At 46.5% G+C, this 17,756-nt stretch overlaps 1 protein-coding gene across 1 annotated transcript in view; it reads right to left on the bottom strand.

The window, feature by feature from the left end:
• Positions 1-8,975: 8,975 nt before the first annotated feature.
• Positions 8,976-17,756, bottom strand: part of LOC146206467 (uncharacterized) — a 36,912-nt gene continuing 28,131 nt past the window's right edge. The window contains exons 16-21 of the mRNA XM_084609428.1: positions 16,069-16,159; positions 15,917-15,998; positions 15,681-15,748; positions 10,550-10,645; positions 10,092-10,232; positions 8,976-9,488 (exon numbers count right to left, since the gene is read on the bottom strand). Of these exons, the coding sequence (XP_084465554.1) occupies positions 9,343-9,488; positions 10,092-10,232; positions 10,550-10,645; positions 15,681-15,748; positions 15,917-15,998; positions 16,069-16,159 (624 nt within the window). The 3' untranslated portion in view covers positions 8,976-9,342. The remainder of the gene's footprint in view (positions 9,489-10,091; positions 10,233-10,549; positions 10,646-15,680; positions 15,749-15,916; positions 15,999-16,068; positions 16,160-17,756) is intronic.

Below are 17,756 nucleotides of genomic sequence, written 5' to 3'. Positions count from 1 at the left end.
CATAACTAAATACCACTTGAGATAAAATGAATAGTATGGTACAGTACAGTATCTTGACACTTCACAGCGTTTTTGCATTTCAAAATGAAAATGCCTTTTCTTTATTTTGCTTTGATTGAAATAAAGCCACCATGGCCAGGATTTAGTCCTACGGCCTTGGGACTGGCAGTTGTACACTAGGGACCCAGCCACTGCAGTGGAAATTGAAAAGTCAAGAGCACAATACCGCAATACCCTAGAATGGCATTACTACAACTTACAGCCCCTCCTTCCTCTCTTTCTGCTACAGTGCAAATGGTTACAGATGGATGAAAATGCAGCATTGTGAAATCACTCCACAAACAAAACATGTATGATAACAAAAAGCATACATGCGTGCGCCAAAGCAACACCAAGCAAAGTGAAGCTGTAGTTGGGGACTCGACTTGGATCACTTGAGGAATCTTCACGGACACCTCAGTACATAAGTGTTCTACACTTCAACTCTATCAAAATGCAGCAGCCACGGCTAGAATCAAGACCCATCAAGCAAATGCCGTGGCCACTGAGCTATTGAGGAAGGTATATTTTATCTTTAAACATTGAGCATCACGCTAGCGTACAACTGGTAACTGCCACATCAGCCTAGCACTCTACCATACTGCTTTCCGTCATTCTGTTACGCTCGATGCTCATATATCAATGCGGCAAAGCTGCTCAAGCACACAAAACCCAGGGCAACAATCTTCGTAGCTATTGAGATTACTGTTCAGTCTTCCCATAACCCTTTGCATGCCAAATTTTTTTATAGGGCAGAACAAACATTTCTTGTTCTGGTTAAAGAGCTATTGAACAACACGATAAAAAAACTCAGGACAAACTACGCTATAGACACGCAAACCAAGTCTATCTAGCATACTGGACACCGAGATTTATTTATTTAAATAGAAGCTGTGCATGATCTTTCCTCATTAAAGCAGTGATTCTTTAGGTCAACTCCGGAGTTAAGATAGCTTGCATGAGTTTATCTGCGTGTACTGCACGAAGTGAAATTGCAAAATAATTTTCCCAACATCAGCACTTTCGAGTGTTGCGGTCTCACCGTCGATGGCATTCTCTGTGTTGTTTCATCCTCATGAAAAAGTTGCCAAAAGATTAACTATCTGGATTGAAATATTGCCCAACCTTTGGGGAAGCTGTGAAAATAGTTCTGGTTTTTGGTTTCGATCAATGATGTTTTTGGTCTGCATTTTTTGCGTGTGGGTGTGTCCAGTATACTGGTCGCTCAGTCGCAATGGGCTAAGCAATGGGACATCACACAAGCATTCGTGGAGTCCCTTGTGCCACTTCCATGCACGCAGTAACGCAGAAGAGCAACGAATTAGAAACTGCTGTAGAAGCTCAGCGTAACGCTTCCTGCTTTGTTATCAATTGTACCTGCCAGATATGCCACATTGCAAAGCTCTTAAACATTGATGTGAATGTGATGAACCTAGCACAAATGTGGCAAAAGGGGCTGTATGAAAGAGCCATGCAAACCAAAAAGGTGCAATAAATCCAGCAGCTACAAACACAGCAATTGGCATCAGCCCGACTGTTAGCTGCCCACACAGCACAGAGCAGTAAATTGCTGCTGAAAGCCAAGAGCTTTCTCATTTCCTGTATTTATTCGCATATAGTCCAACCTTGGGAGCCAGAAGAGAAGAATTGGGGGGACACTTGAGCTCTGCCTTTAAGGGCATGACACAACAGTGAGTACCGCTGTCACACTGATAGCTCCAGTCTATGGCTGCACTTATGGATCCTGTTTCGCATACACTCACCAGTACCACTGTCACATTGATGGCTCCAGTCTACGCCTGCACTTATGGATTTTCTTTCACATACACTCAACTCTCACCGATGTGCATTTTGCTACTCGCTTGATCAGTACTCCCTTAATTAGTGCCTCTAATCTCACACATACTCATTAGCATATACAGTCGTGCCTCGTTAATATGGACACTTTGGTTTCCGACCAAAACTGTCCATAAAGCGAGTCATCTATAATAACGAGTCATGAATAAAAACAAAAAGCATTTTATTGAGAAAAAAGAATTGTCATTATTGACTGCTTTTGTACATAACGGTGTTCACTGGACTCAAGATTTCACAGAACAATGGCAATTTTGAGTGCATTATCCTTGTCATTGTTGTCTTCGAAAAATTGTAGTGCAGTCTGAAGCGACTCGCTTACCATGACAACCGTGATGGTGGGCTTTGTGTTGGTCGAGCTTTCGAGCACGAACTCCTCACTGGCCGATGAATCAGCGTCCGATTCTCTACTCACCGCCACTTCCAAAATTGTCTCGTCACTGAGCAAAGTAGCCGCTAAGTAGCTGCTTGAGATTCTCCTGAGGCGAGGAAACAGCTGAGCTGTCGATACTAGCCCTCACGGCTTGGATTGACTGAGATGACTTTTGACGTTTGATTCACAGATTTCTTCGCGCCTACGTTAAGCTCTGTTCTTTTGCGTTTAACTCCCGCCATGCCAAAAGCCAGGCTCAAGTTGAAAGTTACAGGCTCCTGATGCTTTGCACTTTTTTGCCTAGTTAACCTTTCTGCGTTTCCGTTCTTCTGATTCTTTCTTTTTTTGCCTTGTACTGTTTCCGTAAGGAAGCAAGGGAGTCAAGTTGGCATGCTGCTATGCAGAGGACTATCGAACATCCCATCTTCTTGGCACCGTTTCTATGTGTTCCTATAAAACAAACACTGCAAGGTGAAGTACAGTTTAAAACGACGGCTAGCCGACTACGAAGAGCTCAGACCTTGTCAAGGCCGCATCGTTGACTCAAAGCGAAGCCGACATGCGGACCGCCTGTTGTGCAAACTGTGGCAGTTCGGCAGCGCAACAGGGACGAAAACCAGGAGCATGAGAGGGAAGCGCGTCCAGGACGGGACCGTGTTCGTACGTCGCCTTTCTTTTGTCGCTCTACTTTGTGAGTGTGTCTTAACTCTCACCGAAAAGCAGTAACGGCTTCATGGAACACACATTATGCTTTGGGAAAGAAAACTTCAGTTCCCACCGCCACTGTAGGCACTTGTCTTTCTTCCTGTCATTTCTTTATTACGCTTTTACCGGCCTCTCTGTACACGTTCAGCAGAATTTATTGCAACCACATGTTGCTGTTTTCCCGACTGCGCGGGCACTTTCGCTGCACCCAGAAATCTCCTGGTACCGTTGTTCCCCCCTTTCAGGGTCTTCCTTACGCTTACCCTCGGTTTGCTGTGTATGTTCCTCTCCGCTCTTGCGACCATTTTTTTCGTCATCCCGTGAGATTTGTATCAGAGCTGTGCACGGACTCGGGCCGGCCCGAAAGCCCGTACCTGGCTCGGCCGGCAGGCCGCGCTCAGGCCAAGGTATCTTTTTGTCTCAGGCGGGCCGGGCCGGACACCCCGATCACGAACACGTGCAACATTTGCGAAAGCGAGAGTACGGCTGTAGTGCGATCCGCGTCTAGAATGCACATTTTCCTGTGTCGTCCTCAAGCGAGAGCTTCAGAGTTCTTTCACGGCGTCGACTCGCCTTTCCTCCTTGCCGCAAATGGATTTTTGGTAGCCGTCAGTGATCGAGCTATTTAGTGGGCTATTTAGTTTCGAGTTTCGCATCTCGACTTTGGTAACACCGATGCTGATGTTTAGGTATCCATTTCAAAATTCGCACCACGCTGTCGCCTATCACACATCTATATTATGACTTACTCCTGCCTCGATATGGCCTCGTTTGAAGCGGAACATAGCTCAAAGCATCTGCGGTCCAAGAGTTTCCTGTTGTTTCTCGTTGCGAAAATTTCACTTGAAAGGCACACGGTGAGCCAGGAGATCTCACCGAGGACTTCGCCACAAAATCAACCCCTTGTTTAGGTTTAGAGCTCACGCACTTTTGGAGAAGCAAACAAACTGCTTACCGAAAACTTGCTTTCCTATCAAAGAACGTGTTAGCCTTTCCAGCCATATGTCGTAGCATTGAAAGAAAGTTCAGCGCACCGGGTTCATTATCCAGGAGCGCCGCAAATGCCTCAATTCAATGGATAACTTGTTATTCTTGCGCAATAAGTTACTTATATGTACGTGCTGTGCCCCTATATATTTAGCAAGTTTGTCATTTCAAGCGTGAGAACTCAACATTTTAAGATCTTGGGTAAACTTAACATCCTGAAATCCGCCTTTTGCGGGAGGATGTGGCGCCATCATGCGGGAGCAGCAAGAAACACATTGGACGGCAGTGTAGCAGCCGACACGAAAGTACACCATGCGAAATGGCCACGCCAACGAAGGTAGAAAGCGAAAGCTCCCCACTTTTCTGCATTTGGGGCGAAAAGTAGCAACAGTGATTGCAGTATCATGTTCATGCAGTATGAAGGAATGTTTCAGCGTTTTCACAATCCACTCATAACGCACTATATACTGTGTTCGTATTGTAAGAGCATGTAGCGTGGGCCATGGCGCGGGCTGTGTTCGACACGACAGAATGAGACGCTCTCAGCGTGCAGATTCATGACAGACTTAAATTTATTGTAAAAAAAGAAAATTCGAAAGGAGAGCGCAGAGGCAGAGAGAGAGAAAGGGATCTCAAAGGGCAAAGCAGCCAGGGGTTTGTTGATGCTGCAGAGCTAGGTGGAATCGTCTCCTGTGACTTATGAGCGGCGCATGTGCGCGGGGTGTCTTGAGTTACTGAGCACAATGAGACCGGTCACTGCGGCGCCGTCATGGTGCAATTGGCGTCGCTTCCTCCTCGCGTCATCTACAAGCATGCAGCTATAGGATTTCATCTACAAAGCTTGGTAGAGAGGCACTTATCCACGCCTCCTGAACAGGGCATTGTCCCCGCTGGAATGCACAACAGAAGCCTGCAGGAAACAAGCGGCATTTTTCTGGCAATGGATGATCCAGCGCTGTAGTCGGTTTCTGCCCCCAGAACAAATGTGGTCGCAGTGGTGAAAAGGTTCTCGATGCACAGAGAATGGTCATTCTGTTGTGAAAGGATCCACAGCCTTTCTGCCTCCACCGCGATTTCTAAGGAATCAACGACCTGGTGACACATGCGCATCTCCTACATATCGGAATGCGCATGTCAATCAGGAACTAACGCTGTTCTACGCCCAGAGCACTCCACTCCGCAAGTGAACGAACATAAACCCTCCAGGAGACTCAGTTGGACGAAGACGACGACTTTCAAGCTCCCCAACGAAGTGCAGCTGATTGCGTACACCGAAGAAACAAAATCCGAATGCTTTGGAGAGAACAAAGGTGAGCCTGTAAGGTAAAAAAAAAAAACTGCGTCGTGCAAGAGTGTCATATGCTCCGAGTGGAAAAAACACATGTACTACAGGTATACATGCATCTAAAGGAAATGTGCATTATGAAAAGTACCTACTGAAGTTTGTACTAAGCCTGTAACGCACCAGTGATAGCTGTAATGAGGATTTGTTTTGTGCGTGTTTGCTTTATGTGCAACGGGGCCTGATGGCGATGTATTTTGTCCTTTGTTTTCTTTATGTGCGAAAGGGCCAGGTAGCACAGATATCACAGGGGGCTGTGTGCGCTAGACCGTAATATTTAGCACGTTTTATCGTGACAGTCACCTGACTAGCAAGAAAAAAAAATACACCGTTTGTTGTGATGCACCGCCGTTCGCGAGCCTCATGCAGATATCACAGGCGGCTGTGTACGCTAGATCATAATATTTAGCATGTTTTATCACGACTGCCGCCTGACTAGCAAGAAAAAAAAATACAGCGTTTGTTGTGATGCACCGCCGTTCGCGAGCCTGATGATCGGCTCAACCACTCAGCTTGCGAACGGCGGTGCATCACAACAAAGTGTATTTTTTTTTCTTGCTAGTCAGGCGGCAGTCGCGATAAAACATGCTAAATATTACGGTCTAGCATACACAGCCGCCTGTGATATTTGCGCTACCTGGCCCCTTCACACAAAAAGAAAACAAACGACAAAATACATCGCGATCAAGCCCCGTCGCACATAAACCAAACACGCACCGAACAAATCCTTATTGCGGCTATCACTGGTGGGTTACAGGCTTGGTGCAAACTCCAGTAGGTACTTTTCATCATGCACATTTCCTTTAGATGCATACATACTGTAATCGAAGTGTTTTTCGCACAGCTGAGAGTGCGCAGTCAGTTGCCAAGGTCACCCATTCGCACCTTGACGCTTGGTAGCCTTAATTCAAGCTTCACGTCGTTGTTGGCCGCGGCTCGCCGAAAGGAACCTGAAAAACCGTGTCTTGCATTCCGGCACACCTCAAGAGAGGCAGCCGCACGCGGCAGATGTGGTTGGCATCGCTTTGCCAAGCCTGTGACGGTCACCGTGCCACCTGCCCCCGTGCACTGGCCACGAGCCGGCGACGAGACATGCCGTCCAATGTGTTTCCATCAGTCGCCGCTATGACTTCGCGCACGCACAGAGAACTCGCGCAAAAGGCGGATTATATTCTTTTTCATCGCTTCAAGTGCAACTATAGCATGACAAGCCGGGCCGAGCCTTGGCCTTAAATTTAAGCACCGGGCCAGGCTCAGTCCTTCTGGGAGTTGGGCTGGGCCGGGCTCGGTCTGTAGCATCAGGCCCGGGCCAGGCTCGGGCTCAAAAATTCGGCCCATGCACACCTCTGATTTGTATAACCAAAATTCTACTGTATAATCACATGTCCTAATGACATGTGAATACACAGTGAATCACAGTTTATGCACTGTTTTAATCATTTTTCAATTCCGCCGATCCATGTGTCGCACCATTCTAGATTTTCTCTACACGCCGACAGCGCTGGCACCGTCAGGTTCTGTTCTGAATATGAACCATAATGCTGTCGCATTACAGTGTTGGGATACCTTACTGTACTGATCAATGGAAGCTCAGAGGAGCCAAACTGCAATTACGGTGAGAGGCACACTGGAGCTGCGCTGGTGCTGTGAGAAATGCATGACCGAAGCATCATTGCCACTATGAATGCGACAGCGTGAAAAGCCCCAAGCTCACTAAAAATCCAGCGTCAGCGGCCATCCGCCGGCATTAACGTTGTGGGTGAAAAATCGCGAGCAGGTGGTAGCTGGCAGCTGACATGGCCAAGCACTAACTGGATGTATACAGTTGCCTGACATTACGTTTGGCAAGCGCTACCAACTAGGGCCTCTCCTTTCATATGGGAGGGTGATGGCAGAATCACCCCGGCAGGTTTTGCATTCACGTCACCTCGAGGCCACACAGGCACGTTCATACGGCTTAGTTAAAGCAGGGCTTCATATGTGGAGTAGTAGCCCAATCTATCGCGGCATACCCTTAAAGGCAGAGCTTAAGCGGCCCTCATATTTTTGTCCAAAGTACCTGATGCACTTGTCAAGTGGCATCAAAGTGAGCATGCTGCCAGTCAATTTTTTTTTTATGCCTCCAAGCAGAAAATGAGTACTAAAATGTTTCATGCATATCTTCACATCGGCCTTGTCAGGGAATCTTTAGCATGGCTCTCTTAAAGAAGAGGTATGTTAAATCTCTGAGCAGTAATGAGCAAATGCTGTTACTATGAGAATCCAGGTCCTTCTGCAGTAGTCAATTGCACTGTTGGTTTTTGAAGTTGCGGCAGGGTCTGCATCTCACCCTGGCCATTATTCACTCACTGGTCAGCCCGAGTTCAAACCAGTATCCGAGTAAATGTGCTATAGGTACTTCCTACACACTGTACTGCTGAGGCACAGTATAGGGGAGTGATTAGAATGGTTATATAAATGTTGGGAGAAACAAATATGGCAGGTTGTACAACATAAAATTATACAATACACATCTAAAATATGTAAAATTTATAAATTGCGAGTTTTAAGGTCCCTAAGCAGCACATAGGCTATGAAGGGGACACTTTGGGGGGCTTCCGGATTAGCCTAGCTTGCCTGAAGGTCTTCAATGCGTGCTGACATCGCACAACACAAATGCATCTTTTGTATATCATCTCCACAGCAACGTGGCCACTGTGGCCAGGATTCCAGGATTAAACCTAGGTCCTCCAACTTAATAGTCATGCACCCTAACCACTGAGGCGAGCAAGTACAGTGTGTCTAATTATAGCACTGTGTGCAAAAGTTTCCTCAGATGCAGTGCTACAATTACTCATGTTGAACTTGCTTCCTCGAAAACAAGATATGTATGCCAAAGCTTGTTGGCTGCTCGCTGTATAACACTACTGCATTTAAAATATGTGATTACAAGCATGGATCATTGTCACCCAACAAACACTGGCATGTGCATCTTTTTTTTTTTTTTTTTTCAAGAAACCAAGTTCTACATGAGCAATTATAACACCATACAGAAAAACATTTATGTACACATGAGGCACACATAAAATAATACACCTTGACTGCTACCCACGTGGCCTTGACCCAACCACCTTAACCAATGACTCTGACCTTGAACGCATATTACACTTTTTCCCTATTATACTCTGACACTTGCCACGAAATGCAGAAACATCTTTTCTTCATGTGTGAAAAACCGCCACCAGTGATTTTTAGTTTATGTCCAACTTCAAAATAAAAGCATGAACACAATCCAAACACTGCCACAAATGTAGCTTCAATGCTGAAACACATGGTAGAATGCAACTGTTTCTACTAAACCGGATCATGGTCCCTGGAGAGTATAATGTATGGAAGCGTATTTTTTTAAGGATATCACCTCCGAGAATGTGACAATGAGAAAATGCCTGCTTAATATTAGCACTTTATTTTCAAATCAGCTTGAAGATTAAAAAAAAAAAAAAACTGCCACCCATCCAAAGTAAACAGGTTGCTTCTGTACTACAACTTACAGGTTTGACATGAGACTGCTATCCCTAATTCATCAAATTGTAAAAATATTAATAAAACCAGTTTCAAATTCTCAGCAAGCCCCCCCCCCCCCCCCCCCCCCCCCATTACATGCTGAAATTACCGAAAAAGTGGAGGGGGGTGCTTCCCCGAAGCGGGATCGAAATTTAAGGTGATGACAAAATTCCCCTCCAAGAAACAATTTCAACACACAGAACATGGATTTAAAACATTATTTATCCCTGAATGGAGCAATTGGGCTGAGAACTGTGCGGCAACACGTCTGCGCGCTGCTACGCAGTGAATTCTCACTGCGCCGCCTCCACCGACACAAACTGATTGCACCCGCCGGCGACGTTTTCACTCGGTGTGCTGTTTAAACATGTGAGCAATTGTCTTTTTCTATTCTGTCATCGGCTCCTGCCTAGAATGCAGCCACATGCTCTTTGGGTCGCACGCATCAGACGTCTCGCTCGCGGTGGTCATCCGACACCACCAACCAGCAATGATTTCCCTACACAGCCCCTAGGGGTGCCGGTTTTGTTTGTGACATTTCTGAAAGCTGAAACTGGATTGAAATCTGGGACTGGATGAGGCTGGCAGTGCTGCTTGGGTGATGTGCATTCCAAGGGTAGGGAGCAGGAGCGAGCAGGTACGGCACTTTCCCGGGACGCCACGGAAACGTGAAATTAGCAGTGATGTTAGTGAGGGACGTTTACAGTAATAAAATTAAAGTTGCACTGCACTAAAGAACGACAAACACACAGGGCCTGTCCTGCTCATTGCCTATCTGCTTGTTTGTCCTTCTTCAACACTATAAAACTTTACCTTTATAAAAACATGAGCACTGCCAGGGCAACTGGTTGTAGTTTCTTGTGGCATTAAGTAACCCTCTCCTGTCAAAATGCTTCACATGACATTCTTTTCTTTACTGCATTATAGAGAGCTCATTTCACCAATCTTAATAGTGTGATGTCGCTGCACGTCAAGAATCCCAGGTGGTTGAAATATCCGGAGCCCTGCACTACGGCGTCTCTCCATAGCCTGAGTTGCTTTGAGACATTAAGCCCCACACACCAAGCCAATCCAATCTTAACAGTAATCTCAAGCTACACAAATGAAGCCACGACAAACACTGGACATATCATCTGAAGAAACTCACAGCCTTGCTTTCCAGTAAGAAACCAGTTACTAACACCTTATTATACTGTAAACTGCACTTTGAGCCATCCAGAAAAGCACAAAAAAGCTGGGTGCATGTACCTTTAGCTTCTCGCAAAACTTGCCGCTCCTTCCTTCGTTGTTCAGCATCCACATTCACCCGCATCCCAAGGGCACCACTCACCAGGCGGCGGGCCACAGAGGCTGATGTCTGAGGTCGAGGCTTGTATGGCATCAAAAACTCTGCATTAAAAAGCAAGTACCAATTTAATGGCAGTGTAATTTCATAGACTTATTGGAGATGATTATTGCGCTTCATGAGTATTTTTCAAGCCCCTCAGCAAATCCTTCCAACACCAACAGTTCATGCTTCATGTGTTTACACCAACAGTTCATGCTGTTGGTGTAAACGTTCTACATTTCCAACAAACTTTCCAAACATGAAACATGCTACATGTTTCTATCTGTAAATGCTCATTTTGCAACAGCTAACCTTCACGCTTTCCTCATGCAAGCAAAAATAAAGAAGTAAAAAAATTGTTTTATTAAATGTAGCTTACCACTGCAATGCTTAATCTTCAGTTTGGACTGCTTGGAGGCTTCAGAGACATGCCTCAACTTCATGAGTGGGTTCTGCAGGCTAAGGGCTTCCGTTGCTGAAAGTGAAAGTTAAAGATTCTTAGAAAGACATGTAGCAGTCCTCTATGACATATGACTCCACACGGGTGTAAAATAATTACCGCCTTGATTGAACTCTTCTCTACCTTGAAAATCCTACTAAATACACTGGACAAACACTGCTCCCACTTACGAGTTCTTGATTAATTTGAACTTTTTCTACACTCTGCTGTTGTCCTTATTAGCCTAGTTGATAAAGCAGCAACTCTAGACAGGTGGCAGGTCCTAGTCTCAAACCTCACACCAGGACAGTTTCCTCTCAACAGCAAAGCTTACGACAAAGCTGTGCAGCCTGTGCAGCTTTTCTTTATAGCTGCACAGCTCTATTCAGATTGGATGCTTGATTTATGAGGTGTAACTTCCCAAACAGACTTAGGCTGTGAAAGACACCGTAGTGGAGCACTCCGGGGATTTCGGTCACCTGAGAGCTCTTTAATGTGCACTGAAATCACAACACAGTATACGGGCGCCTTGCTTTTCGCCTCCAAAAAGTGGCTGTAGTAACCGGCCGTGACTGAACTTGCGCCCTCGAGTTCCAGTCATGGGCAGTATTGAAAATGCATGTACCTTCGATACTATTTTTGATACATTTTGTGTATTGGTATTAGGTATCGCATGCTGAAGATGTGAGTATCGGCATCGAAAATACATTTTTCATGTATAGCATATTTTAATGACACTCAATACTAAAAAAAAGTAACTGCAAATTTTGTAACAGCTGCGAATCAGACTCAGGTCCCTCCTGCTCAGAGTTCCCTCCAAATGCTCCATCTCTTCAGCCTCGTCATCTTTCCAAGTTCCCTTTCTTTAAAACTGATAGAGTCAATAGCACGTTGGTTGGTGTTCATGAGACTGTTTACACGGGAGCACGGAGTGCATATCACGAAGCTGTTGATCATTGCCACTTGCACTTAAAGCGCAGAAACACACAGAAGCAAGGACACAAAAACGACAATGACAGCGTAAAGAAGGCTAACACACACAGTTGGGACCGTGAGCAATGCTGTAGCCCTAGCCGGTTTCCCACCCTTTGCCATCCGCCCCGTTTCTGTCTCTCAGGCATCTGGTGATGTTCTGTCAAACGCAATAACTCAAGTGCAACACTTCTACAAACTCCAGGGGTTCGCATGTCGGCTCGCGAGCCTTTAAGGCCTCAGACAGCCACGATACACTCGGCTAACCGTCATTCTCGCAGTTTACAGTGTTTGCTTCAAAATAAACTCATTGTAATGGCGGCGGCAAGGAACTGCTAGATGAGTACTGAAAAACATAATTAGGAGGAACAACCTCACTGCTTCTTGTAGTGCGCTGCCCGATATCGCCCTGATCATGCCGGCAGCAATCAAAAGCAACAAATAAAGATTATAAGATTATAAGATTATAGTAGTTCGAGACAGTACAGTATCAAACGAAAAGCAAGAGGAAAAGTTTAAGTCTTATTCATATGCAGCAAAGTGCTCACAGTTTGTTTGTATAAAGAACATCAGGTTAAATCATTTTTTGCTAGACTGCCTATGAAAGCAGGCGCTTAACGTACTCATCGCTTCAGTCCAATGTAAAGTTTTGCACTAAAGTTCAGCTACACTGTCACCGGAGCTTCATTAACCCTTTCGCTGTTACGAACGTACCGGTATAATTTTACTCTTCCCCCTCACAGTGTCACCGACGTACCGGTACATTTTCTATCGTGCGTTCAAAACTTCGCGCCTGAGTGCAAAGCTGGCACACTTGGACAGGATGCGCTATCTGTAATATCTTTTTACAAGTTCGCATTTTCGCCTTGCGTTGTGTTGATACTGTAAACGGACGACGACGACAAAGTGCTGTGCTCGCGTGTGGAAGCTGGAGAATGGCAAAGTGTGTGCGATTCGTGCTGGGCGCCGCTGAGGAGATCGATTAGTGAATGCAAGGAGGAGTCTTACCGCTGCTCGTCTGCGATGTTAAGCAGATCAAAGATAGTGAACAAGCAAGGGCCAAGGTCACTGTCTGCAGGATCTGGTGGTTCCACAGGGTGACGAGACAGGCAGTCAGCGTCTTGATGTAGACGCCCCGATTTGTAGACAACGGTGTAAGAATACTCTTGAAGGCCGCTGAGGCGATCGATTAGTGAACGCAAGGAGGAGTCTTGCCGCTGCTCGTCTGCGATGTTAAGCAGATCAAAGATAGTGAACAAGCAAGGGCCGAGGTCACTGTCTGCAGGATCTGGCGGTTCCACAAAGTGACGAGACAGGCAGTCAGCGTCTTGATGTAGATGCCCCAACTTGTAGACAACGGTGTAAGAATACTCTTGAAGGCGCAATGCCCAACGACCAAGCCGGCCTGTAGGGTCCTTCAGTGAAGAAAGCCAACAAAGAGCGTGGTGGTCAGTTACAACCGAGAAAGGACGGCCAAACAGGTAGGGTCGAAATTTAGACACGACCCAAACAAGGGCTAGGCACTCGCGCTCTGAAATGGAATAATTGCGCTTGGCAGTGGGAAGAAGGCGGCTGGCATATGCAATTACACGGCCTTGACCTTGGTGACGTTGAGCGAGCAAGGCGCCGATACCATATCCGCTGGCATCTGTGCGAACTTCTGTTGGAGCCGACAAACGAAATGGGCCCATACAGGTGGTGAGGTGAGCAAGTGAATCAGTGAAGAAAATGAGTTTTCTTGAGCAGGGCCTCAGTAAAAGGTGTTTTTCTTAAGAAGGTCGGTGAGGGGACGGGCTATGGCAGCAAAATTTTTGATGAAGCGTCAGAAAGAGGAGCACAAGCCGAGAAAGCTTCGCACATCCGTAGAAAATCAAGACAGAGGGAAGTCCTTGACAGCTTGAAGTTTAGCAGGATCTGGGCGGACACCAGAAGCATTGACAAGATGCCCAAGAATTGTGAGTTGGCAGCGTCCGAATTGGCATTTCGACGAGTTGAGCTGCGACCTCTGTCAACTAAGAAAGCGTCCATCCACATTGCCTGCCGGTCTTCTGCAGCCTATCGACGTACCCCTCGAACCCTTCCATCGTGTCGGACTAGACCTCCTCGGACCTTTTCCGACATCCAGTTCCGGCAACCGCTGGATTGCTGTTTCGACCGACTACGCCACCCGATATGCTATCACGCGTGCATTACCAACCAGTTGCGCCACTGATGTCACCGATTTCCTGCTTCAAAATGTCACCCTTCACCACGGTGCTCCACGTTAATTGCTGACGGACCGCGGCCGCTACTTTTTGTCCCGGGCCGTTGACAAAACACTCCGGTCCTGTTCCACGCAACATAAGCTCACTACAGCGTACCATCCTCAAACGAACGGGCTTAACGAGTGGCTGAACAGGACCATCACTGACATGCTATCTATGTACGTCGCACCCGACCAATGTGATTGGGACATTACCTTGCCCTATGTAACATTTGCTTACAATTCGTTGAGGCATGACACCACAGGCTATTCGCTTTTCTATCTTCTATTTGGTCGACATCCTGCATTGCCATTGGATACACTGCTGCCGCCATCTTTGGAGTCGACCACGGAGTATGCACGTGACGCCATCACCCAAGCAACTATGGCCCGCAAAATCGCCCGTGACCGTCTCACCGCCTCCCAGATCTGTTTACGACCGCCGGCATCGCCCAGTACATTATGCCCCAGGATCACTCGTTCTCGTTTGGTCTCCTTTTCGGCGTGTCAGTCTTTCTGAGACGCTCCTTCGCCAGTACAACGGCCTTTATCGTGTGCTCCGTCAGGTGACCGACGTGACATATGAGGTTGCCCCTCTTGATTCTCCGACATCATCCACCCGCCCTGCCACCGACGTTCACGTAGTTCGCCTCAAGTCGTACCATGCACTTGATCAGTCTTCTACTTAGCACCGGGACGGTGCTTTCGCTGCCGGGAATTATGTAAAGGGACGACAATGACAAAGTGCTGTGCTCGCGTGTGGAAGGTGGAGAACGACGAAGTGTATGTGATTCGTGGTGGGCACCGCTGGCATGAAGTTGTTCGTCTGGTCAGCTACCCCTTTGTAAATATCTGTAAATACATCCATGTATCTACGTTACAGTATGTTTATACTGAAGAATATGGAGTGCCCACGCCTACCCCTGCCACCTTCTTTGCTGGGAAGCGCGGTCGCTCCGCGCGTGCTACTCTATCGATCATGCGGCGCGCGGTGCGTGCGGTTAGGGTTCAAGGGTTGTTCTGCCATCTGCCACAGGTTTGCAGGTTTTAACTTTTATTTTGTAGCCATGTCTGCTACGACGCGTCACGTTCAGGGGCTCGCGCCGTCGACACATGACTTGCTCGCTGTTTTCGCTCTCTCTTGCCGCGCCTTTGCTTGCGGCTAGCAGCAGCAAAGGAGATTGTTCTAGCCTCTTTCCATCTCCCTCTCTCATCTTGATTTCACAACGTGCCACTTATCTTCGTTGTGCCAGTAACCGAAAGTGTGCCCTCCGTGCGCACGGTCACTTTCGGATGACTCTTTTGATTATAAATATGAGCCGAGCTCGGATTCGGACTCTCAAGAAGTATCTAGCAGTATTTGTTTTTATATTATTATTTATCTCATTTATAATTAGGCTGATAATGATGATGATGTCAATTAACAACACCTGCAGAACACTGAAATGTGCATATTTCATAACATCATTTCTGTTTGGAATTGTTGATTGATTCCACCTTGCCCTACCTGCTAGCCATCCTGATAAGCTTAGTTTTAGTTAGTACAACAACTACCCTGGACAGGTTGTCGATCCAGGTTAAAGCTTTGGATCAGGATATGTCTTGTTTCTGTAAAGTTCTCAGAAATTTCTTTGTAGCCATTAGGCTGCACTCAGGTGGGCGTTAAAACTTTCAATCAAGGGAGTAATTGCTCGTCGAAGGCAAACAATCACCAAGTATTTCACAGCCTTTGGAGCATCGCTTACATCAGCGCAAAAGGAACAAACATCAAGCAACTTCTCAATGCTCACTGAATGGTTACAACTATGGCACCTCCACTGCTGTACTGCAGATCCCCACTATGTAACTAGAACTCACCTGCAAACGGACTTGAAAATATTGCTAACGCATGTGTGTCGTCCACCCATTTTATGTTGAATTGGTCTCTGGAAGACAAGGCAAGGCAACGATTGAGGTCAATGCGCTGCAATTTCAAATTCTGCTTTAAATGCTGTAACAACAGGCTGAATGTCTCATCTAGAAACATGATGCAAGACAACATGCCCGCAGCAGCTCCTCTACACTTTTGTTAGTTACAAAGCCAGTAAACTCACTTGCTAGATGACAATGCTGTCACAAGGTCTTTAGTTTCAAATTCTTCAGGGAAGTTATAAATCTCAAGGATGTGGCCATATTCTGAAAACACACCACAAAAATATTACACAATGAAGCAAAATATCCACACTGAAAATGAAAGAATGCATACCTGCTTCTGAAAGGTCAGGAATGCGAGGCTCAAACTTAGTGTAGTCAAGTTCTGCTTGATGCACTTTTATATTGCCCAAGGCCTTGGTGATCTTGAGGATAAAACAAAGTAATCAAGAAGGCAGCAACACATATTCATTCTACCTTACTAGAGACCATCTGCAATATGGTTTGTGCAGGTAGTCATCATCATCAGCCTGATTATACCCACTGCAGGGCGAAGGCCTCTCCCATATCTCTCCACTTAACCCTGTTCTGTGCTAGCTGCATCCACTTGACCCCTGCGAACTTCTTAATCTCATCCGCCCACCTAACTTTCTGCCGCCCCCTGCTACGCTTTCCTTCCCTTGGAATCCAGTTTGTTACCCTCAGCGACCATCGGTTATCCTCTCTTCGCACTACATGTCCTGCCCATGTCCATTTCTTCTTCTTAATTTCCACTAGAATGTCGTTAACTTGAGTTATTTCTCTGACCCACTCTGCACGCTTTCTATCTCTTAATGTTACCCCTACCATTTTTCGTTCCATAGCCCTCTGGGTTGTCCTCAACTTAAGTAGAACTCTCTTGGTTAGCCTCCACGTTTCAGCCCCATAGGTGAGTACAGGCAAGGTGCAACTGTTGTATACTTTCCTCTTGAGCGATACCGGTAAGCTGCTAGTCATAACCTGCGAGTGCTTGCCAAATGCGCTCCATCCCAATCTTATTCTTCTTATTTCCTTTTCATGATCCGGATCTGCGGTTACTACCTGTCCTAAGTAGATATATTCGCCTACTACTTCCAGTATTTCGCTACCTAATGTAAACTCCTGTTCCTTCCCGAGGCTGTTGAACATTACCTTTCAGTTCAGTTCAGGCGTTCAGTCGTGTCCGACTCTTCGTGACCCTATGGACCATGTCACGCCACGCTTTCCGGTCTCTCACTATCTTCTTAACATCACATAGCTTCATCTGCAATGCCTCGAGAATGCCATCTAACCATCGCGTTCGCTGCCTACCCCTTCTCCGGCGACCCTCAACCTTTCCCAACATCAAATCTTTCTCCAGCGACTCCTCTCTTCTCATCAGATGACCAAAGTAGCTGAGCTTTAACTTTAGAATTTGACCCTCCAATGAGCAGTCAGGGTTTATGGTCGACAATATCGACTGATTTGATCTTCTGGCAGTCCAAGGAACTCTTAAGAGTCTTCGCCAGCACCACAATTCAAACGCGTCAATTCTTCGGCGGTCAGCCTTTTTCACAGTCCAACTCTCGCATCCATACATCACAACTGGAAAGACCATAGCACGGGTTATACGGATCTTGGTTGGCAGACTAATGTCTCTGCTCTTTACTAGGCGGTCAAGGCTAACCATTGCTCTCTTTCCCAGAAGCAGGCGTCTCCTAATTTCATGGCTGCAGTCTCCTTCTGAGGTAATCTTGGCGCCCAAGAACAGAAAATCTGTCACAGCTTCCACTTCTTGCCCATTGATGCTCCAGGACTTGATAGGGCAAGACGCCATGATCTTCGTCTTTTTAATGTTCAGTTTAAGCCCAAACTTCTCACTCTCTTCTTGTACGCGCATCAGAAGTCTCTTGAGTTCCACTTCACTTTCTGCCATTAAAGTGGTATCATCCGCATATCTAAGGTTGTTGATACGTTTTCCAGCAATCTTCACTCCAGCTGATGACTCGTCCAGACCGGCCTTCC

The sequence above is a fragment of the Amblyomma maculatum genome, chromosome 1 (genome assembly GCF_055883805.1).
Source record: "Amblyomma maculatum isolate TAMU_Amacu chromosome 1, ASM5588380v1, whole genome shotgun sequence".
NCBI lineage: Eukaryota > Metazoa > Arthropoda > Arachnida > Ixodida > Ixodidae > Amblyomma > Amblyomma maculatum.
Note: the sequence above shows the minus strand (reverse complement) of the source record. Positions and strands in the feature narration are given on the sequence as shown.